Source organism: Panthera onca, chromosome A3, assembly GCF_046562875.1.
Source record: "Panthera onca isolate mPanOnc1 chromosome A3, mPanOnc1 haplotype 2, whole genome shotgun sequence".
In the NCBI taxonomy this organism is placed as follows: domain Eukaryota; kingdom Metazoa; phylum Chordata; class Mammalia; order Carnivora; family Felidae; genus Panthera; species Panthera onca.
In genome coordinates this window covers 35834981-35848974 of record NC_138341.1, presented here as the reverse complement: position 1 = coordinate 35848974, position 13994 = coordinate 35834981, and the positions used below count along the sequence as shown (strand labels likewise).

Below are 13994 nucleotides of genomic sequence, written 5' to 3'. Positions count from 1 at the left end.
GCATGTGCCCCTTCGAAACAGCACACCTGTATCCCTTGGGTAAATACCTAGCAGTGCAATTGCTAGGTTGTAGGGTAGTTCTATTTTTAGTTTTTTGAGGAACCTCCATACTGTTTTCCAGAGTGGCTGCACCAGCTTGCATTGCCACCAACAATGCAAAAGAGATGCTCTCTCTCCGCATCCTCGCCAACATCTGTTGTTGCCTGAGTTGTTAATGTTAGCCATTCTGACAGGTGTGAGGCGGTATCTCATTGTGGTCTTGATTTGTATTTTCCTGATGATGAGTGACGTTCAGCATCTTTTCATGTGTGTTAGCCATCTGGATGTCTTCTTTGGAAGAGTATCTACTCATGTCTTTTGCCCATTTCTTCACTGGATTATTCATTTTTTGGGTGTTGAGTTTGATAAGTTCTTTACAGATTTTGGATACTAACCCTTTATCTGACATGTCATTTGCAAATATCTTCTCCCATTCTGTCGGTTGCCTTTTAGTTTTGCTGCCATTGGGTAATTTTGAAGCCAGTCCTAGATACCTGTCTCTTCATCAAAATATTCTGGTGCCCATGCTCATCAATGCTCATCCTACTTTCAGCAGATGACCCCATCTCCTCCTCACAGACTAAATGAAGCCACCAGACAGCTACCACTCACCCACCACACCCCCAGCAGGCCCACATTTCCACTACCAACAACATAGGCTCCACCTGAACCCATAGTCACGAGTTAATCCATTTATCCACCCTGGGTCTGGGTCCTCATTAGGGTTTTAGTTTATGAGTTTTTTTCTCTCCCTCCCATACCTTCATCCACTCAACTGAAGCATTTTGCTCCGTTCTAAGCATGTTTACCTGAATCTCTCCATCTCAACTTCTCTCCTCTTTAAGCCAAATTTAACAAAGTAGCCAAACTTATCTATTTCTTCATCTCCTACTCATTGACAATATTGAATTTTTCACGTGAGTTTTACTTCTTTACATATTCGGGATGGGGTGGTGTGGGGAGGACTTCATTTTCTAATTTGGCCTGATAAGTATTAGCAATTTTTATTTCATGTATGCTTTTATGACACTGAATGACAACTCTCTGGTTTATCTTCTGTTATCAAAACAGAACTCCCAAGCCACGCTGCTCCATAGGTACCCCATGAGCACCTGTGTTTGAGGAACTGCACCCGACAAGTAGGTCTGTATAGCTCTCAAATAGACCACCACATTCAAGGCTCTGAGAAGCCACAGAGTAAGGATTCCAGAAGCCAATGCTTTGCATCCTGTGTGTGGACTACTTTTGCGTATGGGCCTCTAGTGTTCCATAAAATACAACTGAGTAATTAACACGAAGTTATTTCAATAATGCTCAAATCCCTTTTTTTGGAAAAAGGCAATCTAAACAGACAAGTAAAATCCACTTAAGGAATTCTAGAACTACAAGTACTCTCTCCATCACAAAGGTAAGCAACACCAGGACTCAGCTACCTCCATTGGGACCAGGGTCCGGGGGGCCAAGACTGACGCCTCCCCACGTGTTTCCACTCCATCCTCGCTCCCGTTTAACCTTCATCTTCCTCTTCCGGTCCCACTCTTCCCTCTGCTGGACCATCTCCGCCTCTATCTTCTCCTGGTCTTCCTTGCTTCTTTGGGCAATGGTCTGCACAGCTCCGTCTCTCATGAGAGGGACATTGAGACCAGGCCATAGGAAGCCATGACGCCCTGGAGGTTTGAAAACATACATTAATAAGAATTTTTAAAAATCATTCGTTTCTTACGTGCTAAAATGGTAGGCAAGGGGTGTACAGATAATGATGCTGCCGGAGGGAGCTTAAACTAACAATCACTTGGCAGGCCACTTGGCACCATCTATTAAAATTTTAAGTGTACCTACTGTAATAACTAGTAATCCCACTTAATGCTACCTACAGAAACATTCCCACACAGTTACGAGGCGTAAGTGTGCTTGGACAAGGAGGTCCACTGAAGTGTTACTTGTAAAGGCAAAGAGTGGAAGAGATCGAAATGTACAGCAATAGTGGACTGGTTAAATGACTACAGCATCTTCAACCCGTATATATTCTACACTAAATTCAAAGAATGAGGTTGCTATAGAGATACTGATGTGGAACAATTTCTAAGACCTAATATTAGTGAAAAAAGTAAATTATAGGACAGAATGTACCATATGATAGAATTTACTTTTTTAAAAAGAAAATTATGTATTTCTTTTAGGGTATTTATGTATATAAAAACATTAAAAAGGGTCAGAAGAAGGGGCACCTGGGTGGCTCAGTCAGTTAAGCGTCCAACTTCAGCTCAGGTCATGATCTCATGGTTCATGGGTTTGAGCTCCCTGTCGGGCTCTGTGCTGACAGCTCAGAGCCTGGAGCCTGCTTCAGATTCTGTGTCTCCCTCTCTCTCTCCCCCTCCCCTGGTCGTACTCTGTCTCTCAAAACTAAACAAATGTTAAAAAAAAAAAAAAATTGTTTTTTAATAAAAAAGGTCAGAAGGAAACATATCAAAATGAGATCAGTGCCTTCCTTGGGGGGCAGCAACTGGGATTGGTGGGGAGATAGAAAGGGCATCAAGGGGACTTCAGATTTCTCTACAATCTTTGAATTTTTTTACTGAGAAAGTATACACATATGATTGCTGTACTTTTTAAAAAGTTAAAAAATAAAATAAGATATAAGGTGAGTCATCAGAGAAAAAGATTCAAGTAGACACGTAAGTGCAGTGAAAGGTGTTTTCTTTATGCCTGAAAGCTATTATTACCAAGGATAATTGGTCAATAACCATAGCACAAAATGTTGATCCAAGTACACTATACAATTTTTACTCTTTAAAAAACACAAGTATAAACAGTTATGTTTCCAGGGGTTGGCAGACTAAGGCTCAGGGGCCAAATCCTGCCCACCACTTGTTTTTATAAAGTTTTACTGGAACACAGCTCTCCTGGTTAGATCATATATTGTCTAGGACTGTTTCTGTGCCCCCTTAGCAGAGTTGAAGAGTTGTAACAGAGTCCATGTGGCTCACAAAGCTAAAAATATTGACCATCTGGCCCTCTGCAGAGGTTTGCCAACTTTCACCGAATCATAAGACCCTTGAGGGCACTGTCACAGAAGATGTGACGCAAGGGCACTTAGGCTTGTGGAATGAATAACCAAATGAATTCCTATGGGATTTTCTTCCCCCAGAATCATGGGGCATTAAGTGAGCCATTTGGTTTAATTCTAAAACTGCAAACCTAATGCCCTTCATGAGAAATGTATGAGGCTTCTAGGCTATAAAAATCTCTACAAAACTGGGAGGGAAACTTTAAAAAGCACATTAGACTTTTTATAAATAAGCTTACCTTCACCAATGATCTGACCCCTGTTCAAATCCTTTCTTCTCTTTTTCTTAGTTCTTTTGCCTCTTCCTTTTCTTGCTCCTGCACCAGTCTCTGCTAAAGCGCCTTTCCATAGCTCATCTGCTGTCACTGTAATGAAACAGGTTTTTTGGTTTTTTAATTACCAAGCAATGATCTGTGGTCCCCTGCTGAATAAAAAAGGCCCAAAGAGTCCAGCTCACTTGTATCACTGTGGTGATGAAAATAAAATTATATCATTCTTTATACATATCAAACACATGGTTACATTTGGACAACCCAAGAGATGACTATACTATTCTCAAAGCGCATGGCCTCCCTCCACAAAAGACAGCCAACATTTAAATCCCATTTGCCGGTAGTTCATTTCCCAGACATCTCATCAACTATGTTACAGGTCTCTTCCCTGCCCTCCTGCCACCACTATAACCACTGAGATAATACCTATCCTTAAATACAGGTTTCTTAGCCCAAACAAGAATCAACATTGCAATCTGAACTCATAAATCTTAATACTGTGAACTGTTTGCTCTATTCTTCTGTGAATGCCTTAAATACCTCTGTGCATCCTTCAAAATAAGATGCCCACATTCACCTTCAACTCTAATTAAAATCTAAACCATACATAGGAAGGAATGAGGAGGTAGGAGTCTGATAGCTAATATTTGCATAGAGTGTGTGTATTCTCAAACCATGCTTGCCTTTCACTTGATGTATAGACCCCTACACTGCTGATTTATTTCCATTTGTGAATTTCTAGGATCCCCAAATCTTTTACTACCATACATTTCAATCAGTACTTACCCCTCTGTACTTGTGGAATATTCAGATTCATTACTTTCGACACTACTGAATTCTATTGATGTAGCCAATTTAAGTCCTATCTTCCCAAGGACTTCCAGCCTTTCACAGTATCACCAATTGATTTTACAGTCATAGATTCTGTCCCATTACCAACTTATTTAATAAAGAATCACAGCCACACAAATGTTGTAGTACTCAAAACCCTAAGATACATCTACCTACATGCCGGAAATACTAAACATATTCCGGAAAACAAATGAGTTATCTTCATTCTCTTACCCTTAGGGTTTAAAAGTTCTACCTGCTTGCTTCCTGAAAGGTCTTCCCTTGATCTTCTGAGTAGATAGCATGGAAAGGGAAAAATGTTTTGGATTTATATTTTTAAAGGCTTTAATCTGTTCGGTATCCCATTTATGTAAACACATACATATTAGAGTTGATCTTCATAACTGAAGCTCAGAAGTAACTGAGATTCCACATCACATGCTGCTTTGCACCTCCCTGATCAGAGCAAAGGCTTTAAGTTGAGCTCAAACTTTGACGCTGATTCACTTAAAAGAACACAAGTTTGAAATAAAATCACCAACCCCAAACTAAATTCTCACTAAACATTTTATTTTATTTCCTAACCGCTTAAAAATGGTGCTACCTATAGATGCCATCAAAAACTTGAAAGTTCACAATGAAAGCACTTTTAATGGGGGCATATTAAGAGGTCAATTAGTTTTTCTTCATTTAGAATAAGCAAATCACTCATTAATACTAAAAAGGATCTGGGGCACCTGGGTGGCTCAATTGGTTAAGCATCTGAATTCAGCTCAGGTCATGATCTCACGGTTCGTGGGTTTGAGCCCCGCATCAGGCTCTGTGCTGACAGCTCAGAGCCTGCAGCCTGCTTCCGATTCTGTGTCCCTCTCTCTCTAGCTCTCCCCCACTTGTACTCTGTCTCTCTCTCTCTCTCAAAGATAAGTAAACATTAAAAAAAAATTTTTTTTAATAAAAGGGTATACTCTTGGGGCGCCTGGGTGGCTCAGTCGGTTAAGCATCCGACTTCGGCTCAGGTCACGATCTCACAGTCTGTGAGTTCAAGCCCCGCGTTGGGCTCTGGGCTGATGGCTCAGAGCCTGGAGCCTGCTTCTGATTCTGTGTCTCCCTCTCTCTGCCCCTCCCCCATTCATGCTCTGTCTCTCTCTGTCTCAAAAATAAATAAAAACGTTAAAAAATAAATAAATAAATAAAAGGGTATACTCTTTATTTCTAAAAAAAAAAAATACTAAAAAGGATCTGATTTTAAAAAGAAATTGATATTGACACAAAGATGTAAAAGACTAAAAAGTTTAGTTCATTTTCTTTATTACATATTCTAAGAGGAAAATAAAATTTCGAACTACATCGGGAAAAGACAGTGAGTCATATGTCAACTCTTGAATGCCATTATGCTATTAAAAATGGTTTTAGTCTTTTTTCAGATTATAACAGAAATAGTTACTTTTTAAAATTTAGAAAATATAGGGGTGTCTGGGTGGCTCAGTTAAGTATCCGACTTTGGCTCAGGCCGTTTCTCACAGTCCGGGAGTTCGAGCCCCACGTTGGGCTGTGTGCTGACAGCTCCCTCTCTCCCTGCTCCTCCCCCACTCACACTCTGTCTCTTTCTCTCAAAAATAAATAAACATTTAAAAAAATAAAGTGAAGTAAAAAATGAAATTTGGAAAATATAAACACTATGACAAGCATACAAAAATTAATCATAATCCCACTGTTAAATCAGAACATACATTTTTTCTTCCTTCATGCATATACACATAAGTGTACATACATATTTCATTTGTTTTAGACAAAACTGAAATTATGCTACATGTACAATTTTGCATGCTGGTTTTTTTTACACATTACATTGTGAGCCTTATCTCATATTCTTACTATTATTCACAAACATAATTTTTTCAATGGCTCTAAGTTGAATTAAGTTATTTGACAGAGATTTTACTATTTTAACATCAGAACATACTGGTCTGATTCTAATTAACCTGAGATGTTATTTAGAATAGATTTACTATTATTTCAGCTCTTTCTGTCATTTCTGGAAGGGCTTAGGTAGATTAACATATACACCTGTTAACTACCATAGTTAGGTAAAATATATTTCATGTTTTATACACACACACACACACACACACACACATACATATATGCAAAATCCACTATTACATCCAATTTGATACATGGAGCTATTTCAGACTTAATCATGCTAAGTAAACTACTTGCTAATTTGGATCAAAGGTATTTAAATGGTAGATCCCCGCCCCCCTCCACACACACACACACCCATAGCAGAGGGATAGATTTACAAGTACAATGTTAAATACTCTTAGGAAATCTTAATGAGTTTTGATAAATTATAGTTTTTGGTTTTTGTGGGGGTTTTTTGGAGGAAATTTACAAAATCAAAGACTATTTCCTACTGAAACAGCAAAAGCCAGCTAGCTCAATGCTAGTTTCAACTGAGGTCATCCTCTTAAAGTTAACCTTAGTGTGACTTGGGAGCAATAAACTCATAAGGGTTCAGAGTCCTGTAACTGGGGAAGAACGTAGGCTAATGGAGAGTCAGAGGCAGATATGAGACAACAGTGCACGGACAGGGGTGTCAAAGGGCAAGGGGCACCTCTAAAACAAGAAGAGTTAGAGAAAAGGACTTCTAGGGCAGGGGAAAAACAACGGACAGTCCCTGGGTTATGATGGCTTGACTTGTAATTTTTTGACTTTATAATGGTGCAAAATGACATATATTCAGTAGCAACTGTCCTTCGAACTCTGATTTTTGATCTTTTCCTCTTTTCTCTTTGCACCAAAATCCACAGATACAACTGAGCCTGTGTTAGTTGCAATCCCCCTACAGCCTGGTCCTCATTTCTGCACTGCTACACAAATGACCTACCTACTATAAGACTTCCAAAGTGAAGTGATCTTTGATAAAGTGACAATGGAATACTCTGTAGTCACGACACTGCACTGAAGAAGTCTATGTACTGACATGGAAAAACATCTAATACACTGTTGCATGAAAAAAGTAGCCGACCAGTGTTTTAAGGTAGTAGAATTATAGGTGATTTTCTTCTTTTTGATTTTCTGTATTTACCAAATAATCTAAAATGAATTGGCTTTGTAATCCTAATTTCTTTTTTTTAAACAGAAGCTCTTCTTTTTTTTTTTAAGTAATCTCTACACCCAACATGAGGCATGAACTCACGACCCCAAGATTAATAGTTGTACGCTCTACCGAGTAAGCCAGCCAAGCATTCCAATTCTAATTTCTTTTAATTTGTCTAATGCTGAGTTCTGAAATCAATCTCCATTTATTACGAATCAAGATAATTTCAGTTCAGACTCGACTATTTCAAATACTACTGCAAGTCAGAGCAGTGTTAGCAAAACAATGTCTACTTAAAATTAACTTTTCCTGACTTGTACTCTCTCCTCAACTGAAATGCAACTAAAAACAGACTTTGATTATATTCTTGGTGTGAATCTACATCAGCAGGGATCTGGGCCACGATTCACTACTCCTTAGGTCTCAGGTACCCAACCAAGGGGATAAAAGTAAACGAGTGCTCCCCAAAGAACAGTACAAATACCGCTGGTAATATGCGACATAATCCCAGGAGGTACTCTAAGGATTACTTTTATTTTAATAGCACATCATATACTAGTCTCTAAAGTGTTCATTCACTAAAGGAAGAAGAAAAAGAAGAAAAATTAAGATACGAAAGCACCTTTTATTTTTCTGTTTCACGAAATGGGAAGTTTGTAGCCAGTCTACGTACATTTAGTGAAGAAACTATAGGATCTATACTGCTGGCCCATCAAGTTACTGGGAGAAGAAATACAGCATTGTGTCTGTAGCGCACGGGTCAAGCTGGCAAAATGACGGCTGCCTCTGGTTCCTGGAGATGACAAAGGGCCTGTAGGGAGACGGAATAAAACTTTGGGTTAGATGTTCCACGCCTGCGGGAAAATATTGCCAGCACCAAAGAATGAATCATTACTAATGAAAGTAAGTCACTAAAATCCTGAACTTTTAAGAATCGTATTTTGAGGACAGTCTTTCTTTAAAATATAAATCAAAACTTGATTCTGCTAACTTAAATGTCCATCCTAGTTACAGAAGTTACAGTCTGTCCACACAACGGATGTAGCCATCTGAAGAAAGATGGAGATCTGTCCTTACCAGGGTTGCTACTTGCCCTTAGGAGCCCACAATCAACAGTGTAGTCTTGGCAAATGGCGACCTCTGCTGTATGAGCAGGGCCATGTACCCGTGTGGAAAGTACTATAAATGACCTGTTCAGAAGAGCAAGGTGCAGAACAGTAGAACATCCTGCCCTCCATGTTGCAAAAACCAGGAGGGGATATGAATATACTTTATAGATTAATTTCAGAAGCATATAAAGGAAACTGGGAACAGCGGTTGCCTCTGAGGAAGAAAACTGATGCGTTTGGGGTTAGAACGAGAGATTTGCTTTTTTGTGGTTCTTGGAATTTTTCTAACTACATGCATGTATCACATAAAGTTTTTATGAAAAACCATGTCTTAGAGGCAGCCATTTGACCAATCCCATGGATGGTGGTGTCCAGTGAGGGCAATGGCAGGGGTGACAGGATTACAAAAACCACGTACACACTCCAGCTTTGCATTTCAGTGGAGAATTTAGTCACTGTGAGAAAAGTGAAAAGGAGAATTAAAACAGCCCTCGAGAGAATAAAGTGTATTTAAGGGCAACAGGCTTGAATAGAAAGCCGAAGAGTGAAAGCAGCTATTTTTGAGTCTCTGGGAAATTAGGCCAGTCTCTGGCCTTCCTCACGTAGGCTTCTGCAGGCCCCATATCAGCTCAGGTTGGGGACACTACCTGGCTCACAATAGAGGGCACAGTCAGTAGTTTACAAACGAATGAGTCACCCAACTAGTCAGTGAACAAATAAAGGGAAGAGTTCAGGTCACCACCCTCTTCTGAACCCCTCAAGCAAGGTATGAAAGCATCTTCACAAGTGGGGTTAATAATATGAAAGGGAGGAAGACTAAAAGTAAAGCTCCAAAAGGCCAAGAAAACAATGAGATTTCAATTCCGCCCTAACCATAGGGAAAGGGGGTTCCACGGACCGTAAGCACAACATGGACCAAGCAAGGGTTGGTTTCCTTCCCTTCTGGAGAGTGACTGAAGAGAGGGCCCTGCGCTATGGCAATGTAGAAGCAAAGGCCTCTGCAAAGACCCTGCATTACGAGGATGCATCACAGTCCCCAGACAGCTCAGGACCCAGTCCTGCCATTTACTGGCTGTGCAATCTTGAGCAAGTCACTTAGCCTCTCACAGACTCACTCCATCGTCTGCAAGATGGAAAGGACAACCCCCTCATAAAAACTGGTGACGATTAACCAATATAACGTGTTACAAGCCTAGCACATAGGAATTAGTCAAAAACTGTAGCTATTATTTTTTAAAGCCTTGAACTATAACAACTGTAATCATAAAAAATTTGAAAAATACTCTAGACCTTATGTACTTCCATTATAAAGAATGCCCCCCCCCCAAAAAAAAGTATGTGCTCTGTTCATTTACAGTTACATGAAGCACTCTAGCATTAGATCCTGTAAGAAACAGTAGTTGGATAAATGAATCTCACCATTGCTGAGAACAGTCTTCAATGCCAAAATGGAAGCTGTTGGAAAGGTGTTTAGGTAAAGCTGCCTGGACCATATGTGACCTGTAAATTAAAAAAAAAAAAAAATCTTTTAAGATACTTTCTGCATTAAAAGGAACATTTTAACACCCAAAGAATATTAACATCTATAGAATAAAAGAACCAAGAGAAGGAAGTGAATAATTTCCAGGTTCCATGACCACATGAAGTAGACAGCATCACCTTCTCCTTCATGCTCACATCTAACCAGTTACGAAGCCCTATTAATTCTCTGCAAAAATCTATCAGCTACGCCCTCCCCTATGGTCTCACTGCCCCCTCTTTATTCAGGTGCCATCCCTCAGCCACAAAGTAACAACAGTCCCTTAGTAGGTTTTGCTGCTACCCCTCTCATTCCAGCCCTTCCTAAAATAACAAGTCTGGTCACCTCCCAGCTCTGATTTATCATTCTTTGGCTCCCTACTGCCTGCACCAATTCAAAACTCCTCAACATAGCCTACGTGACGGCAACGAGGACCCAACCTCCCATATCAGCCTCACTTGCCACCACTCTCCCCTCCACCCTCTCTGACTACACCAGACTTTGTAGTCATTCTTTTTTTTTTTTTTTTTTTAAAGACAGAGGTTGAGAGTGTGAGCTAGGGAGAGGGGCAGAGGGGGAGAGAGACAGAGAGAGAGAGAGAGAGAGAGAGAGAGAGAGAGAGAATATCTTAAGCTGGCTCCACACTCAGCACAGAACCCTAAGCAGGGCTCAGTCCCATGACCCCAGGATCACGACCTGAGCTGAAATCAAGAGTTGGACACTTGGTCACCCAGACACCTCCAACTTGTAGTCATTCTTGAACACACTGTGCTCTTCAATCCCTTTGTGTCTCTGACACGTTCTCCTGAAATATCACTCTTGGTGAAGGCTCCTGGTTCCCAAAGTGGCCCCCCCAGCACTCTGGGGGAGACAGTCCCCCTCTCTCAAGACTCTGAAACTCCCGCAGTCTCAGGCTGTAACCGTATTATGTGCCACTTCACATAGCAGAGTGCTTCCAAACAAGTTCTGACAGCATTTACTCGTAAGTGATTTTTGAAAAGGGTACCAAGACAAATCAGTGGGGAAAGAACAATCTTTTTAAGAAATGTTGCTAGGACAGGGGCGCCTGGGTGGCTCAGTCGGTTAAGCATCCGACTTCGGCTCAGGTCATGATCTCGCAGTTCGTGAGTTCGAGCCCCGCACTGGGCTCTGTGCTGACAGCTCAGAGCCTGGAGCCTGCTTCAGATTCTGTGTCTCCCTCTCTCTCAGCCCTTCCCCTGCTCACACTCTGTCTCTCTCTGTGTCTCAATAATAAATAAACATTAAAACAAAAAAGAAAAGAAAAAAGAAATGGTGTTAGGACAAACGAATATCCTCTTGCAAAACAATGAAGTTAGAGTGCTACTTCATACCATATATAAAAATCAGCTCAAAATGGGTCAAAGACCTAAAGGTAAGAGGAAAAACTATAAAACTCTTAGAAAAAACCATAAGAGTACATCATCATGACCTTCGAATTGGCAATGGTTTCTTAGATATACTAAAAGCATAAGCAACAAAGAGTAAATAGATAAATCAGACTTCACTAAAATTTAAAACTGTGTTTTAAGGGACACTATATTCAGAATGAAAAGACAACACACAAATGGAGAAAATTTTTGCAAATCATCTATCTGACAAGGAACTTATATCTAGAGTATAGAAAGAACTCTTACAATTCACTAATAAAAAGACAACCCAATTTAGAAATGGGTAAATAGGGGCGCCTGGGTGGCTCAGTCAGTTAAGCGTCCGACTTCAGCTCAGGTCACGATCTCGCGGTCCATGAGTTCGAGCCCTGCATCAGGCTCTAGGCTGATGGCTCAGAGCCTGGAGCCTGCTTCCCATTCTGTGTCTCCCTCTCTCTCTGTCCCTCCCCCATTCATGCTCTGTCTCTCTCTGTCTCAAAAATAAATAAACGTTAAAAAAAATTAAAAAAAAAAAATGGGTAAATATTTGAATAGACATCTCTCCAAAGAACATTCATAAATGGCCAAATAAACACACACAAAAAAGATGTTTATAAGCCACCAGGGAAATGCAAATCAAAACCACAAACTGATACCACTTCACACCCACTAGAATAACTATAATCAAAAGGACAAATAATAACAAACGTTGACAAGAATGTAGAGAAGAACTCTCACGCACTGCTGGCGGGAGTGTGAAACTGTGCAGCTACTTTAGAAAACAGTCTAGCCATTCCTCAAAGTTAAACATGGAGTTACCATTTGATCGTTTGATCAAGCAATTCCACTCCCGGGTCTATACACAACAGAAACAAAAATACTGCACACAAATATTTACAGCAACATCAGGCATAACAGCCAAAAGGTGGAAAAACCCAAATGTTCATCAACTGATAAATGGATAAACAAAATGTAGTAGATACATGCCACAGAAACTCAGCCATAAAACAGAATGCGGTAGTGCTACATGCTACAACATGAATGAATCTTGAAAACCTTATGCTAAGTGAAACAAGCCAATCACAAAAGACCACATAGTATATGATCCCGTCTATATGAAATATACAGAACACAGCAAACTATAGAGGTAGAAAGATCAGTGGTTGCCTAGAGCTGGGAGCAATGAGCAAGTCGGGGGGATGAGAGCAAAAGGGTATGTTTTTGGGGAGATGAAAATGTTCTAAAAATTTATTATGGTGATGGTTGTATAGATTTGCAGATATACTAAAAACCACTGAACCATACACCTTCAGAGGATGAATTGTATGGTGTGTAAATTACATCTCAATAAAGCTGCTACCAAAAGAAAAGTTTATAATGCACCAGAAGAAGAAAAAACAAAACAAAACAAAACACAATCAGGCTCTGGAGCCAGATGGTGTGGGCGCAAAAACCTGACCTCCTCCCAGTGTAACTTTGAACACAATTCTCAACCTATGTGTCTTAATTCTTGGTCTGCAAAATAAGAATAGTAAAAGCATCTATCTCACAAAGGCACTGTATAGATGAAGTGAGGAAAAGCCTAAATAGTTTTAAGATAGTTCCTGGAACACAGTAAGAACTCATGAGGGAAAGCTACAAACGCTACAGGTGTTATTTGAATGGAGCCTTGAAAAGAGGAGGAGGTGGTCACAACATGAACAAAAGTAAAGAATGTTCAGGTCAGATTTCCGGCCAAATCATTTCAGGTTAAGTTTCCCAACAAAATGAGTTACCAAAAAGAAACAAACAAGACCTTTTCCGTTTTCAGAGGTCTTTAGAATTTGGAATTACGAATGTTGGGTTGTGGGTTTACAATAAAATAGAAGGATGAAAAAAAGCCCTAGTCATGAAGCACAGTGGTAGACCTTATGCTAAAGGATACAGCAGACTGACCCTCCTCAGGCTGCAAACCAACAAGGGGGGCGGGGGTGGGGGGTGGGAGGGGAGACAACAGTAACAGCAAAACTAAGGACATTCAAAACATCCTTCTTTTCAATAATGACACTGATCAGCCCGGGATCTAAAATGACTGACACTAATCCTATCCGACCCAAGCTGCAGGACTGCCTCCATCGGCTTCGAACTGCCACATCGACTTCACCAAAGGAACCTGTGGGTCACGCCCGCCGGGAAGGCGATGCTTGCTCCCCAGTTTCCCGCGCCTGTTAGCCAAGCACGCAGCAGGAGTCCGGTGAACTGGAACGAGCCTTGGACAGCGTCCAGTCCACCCTCACTTTACAGACAGAAGCCCTGCGACCCAGAGAGGGCGCGGAAGCGTGCAAGGTCACACAGCAGCTCCGGGCAGGATCGGAGCCCGGCATGATGGGTTCAGAGGCCGCTTCTTTCTGCCCGTGCATCTGCAGGCCGCAGGCGAGCCCCCGCTCCCGTCCCCGCTCAGAGCCCCTCTCCCGGCGTCCCGGCTCTCACCCGCCGGCAAGCCACACAGCGCAGGGAGGCAGCCTGCAGCGCGTACCACCGCCGCCATGGTGGAGCCCTGAGAGAGCCTCTGTCCAGGTCGCTTTCTCCACCGCCTGCCGCGACTGCTTCTCGCCAAACGGCTGGCCACGGCCTGCGGCTGAATTCCCGAGGCCAAAATGCCGCACCGCAGCGCACACCGAGGTGAG

At 41.3% G+C, this 13994-nt stretch overlaps 1 protein-coding gene across 1 annotated transcript in view; it reads right to left on the bottom strand.

Annotated features, from left to right (window-relative positions):
- Positions 1-13994, bottom strand: part of MRPS5 (mitochondrial ribosomal protein S5) — a 29066-nt gene extending 15072 nt beyond the window's left edge. Inside the window, exons 1-5 of the mRNA XM_078444745.1 lie at positions 13798-13994; positions 9841-9921; positions 7986-8123; positions 3346-3471; positions 1473-1706 (exon numbers count right to left, since the gene is read on the bottom strand). Coding sequence (XP_078300871.1) covers positions 1473-1706; positions 3346-3471; positions 7986-8123; positions 9841-9921; positions 13798-13855 — 637 coding nt within the window. The 5' untranslated portion in view covers positions 13856-13994. The remainder of the gene's footprint in view (positions 1-1472; positions 1707-3345; positions 3472-7985; positions 8124-9840; positions 9922-13797) is intronic.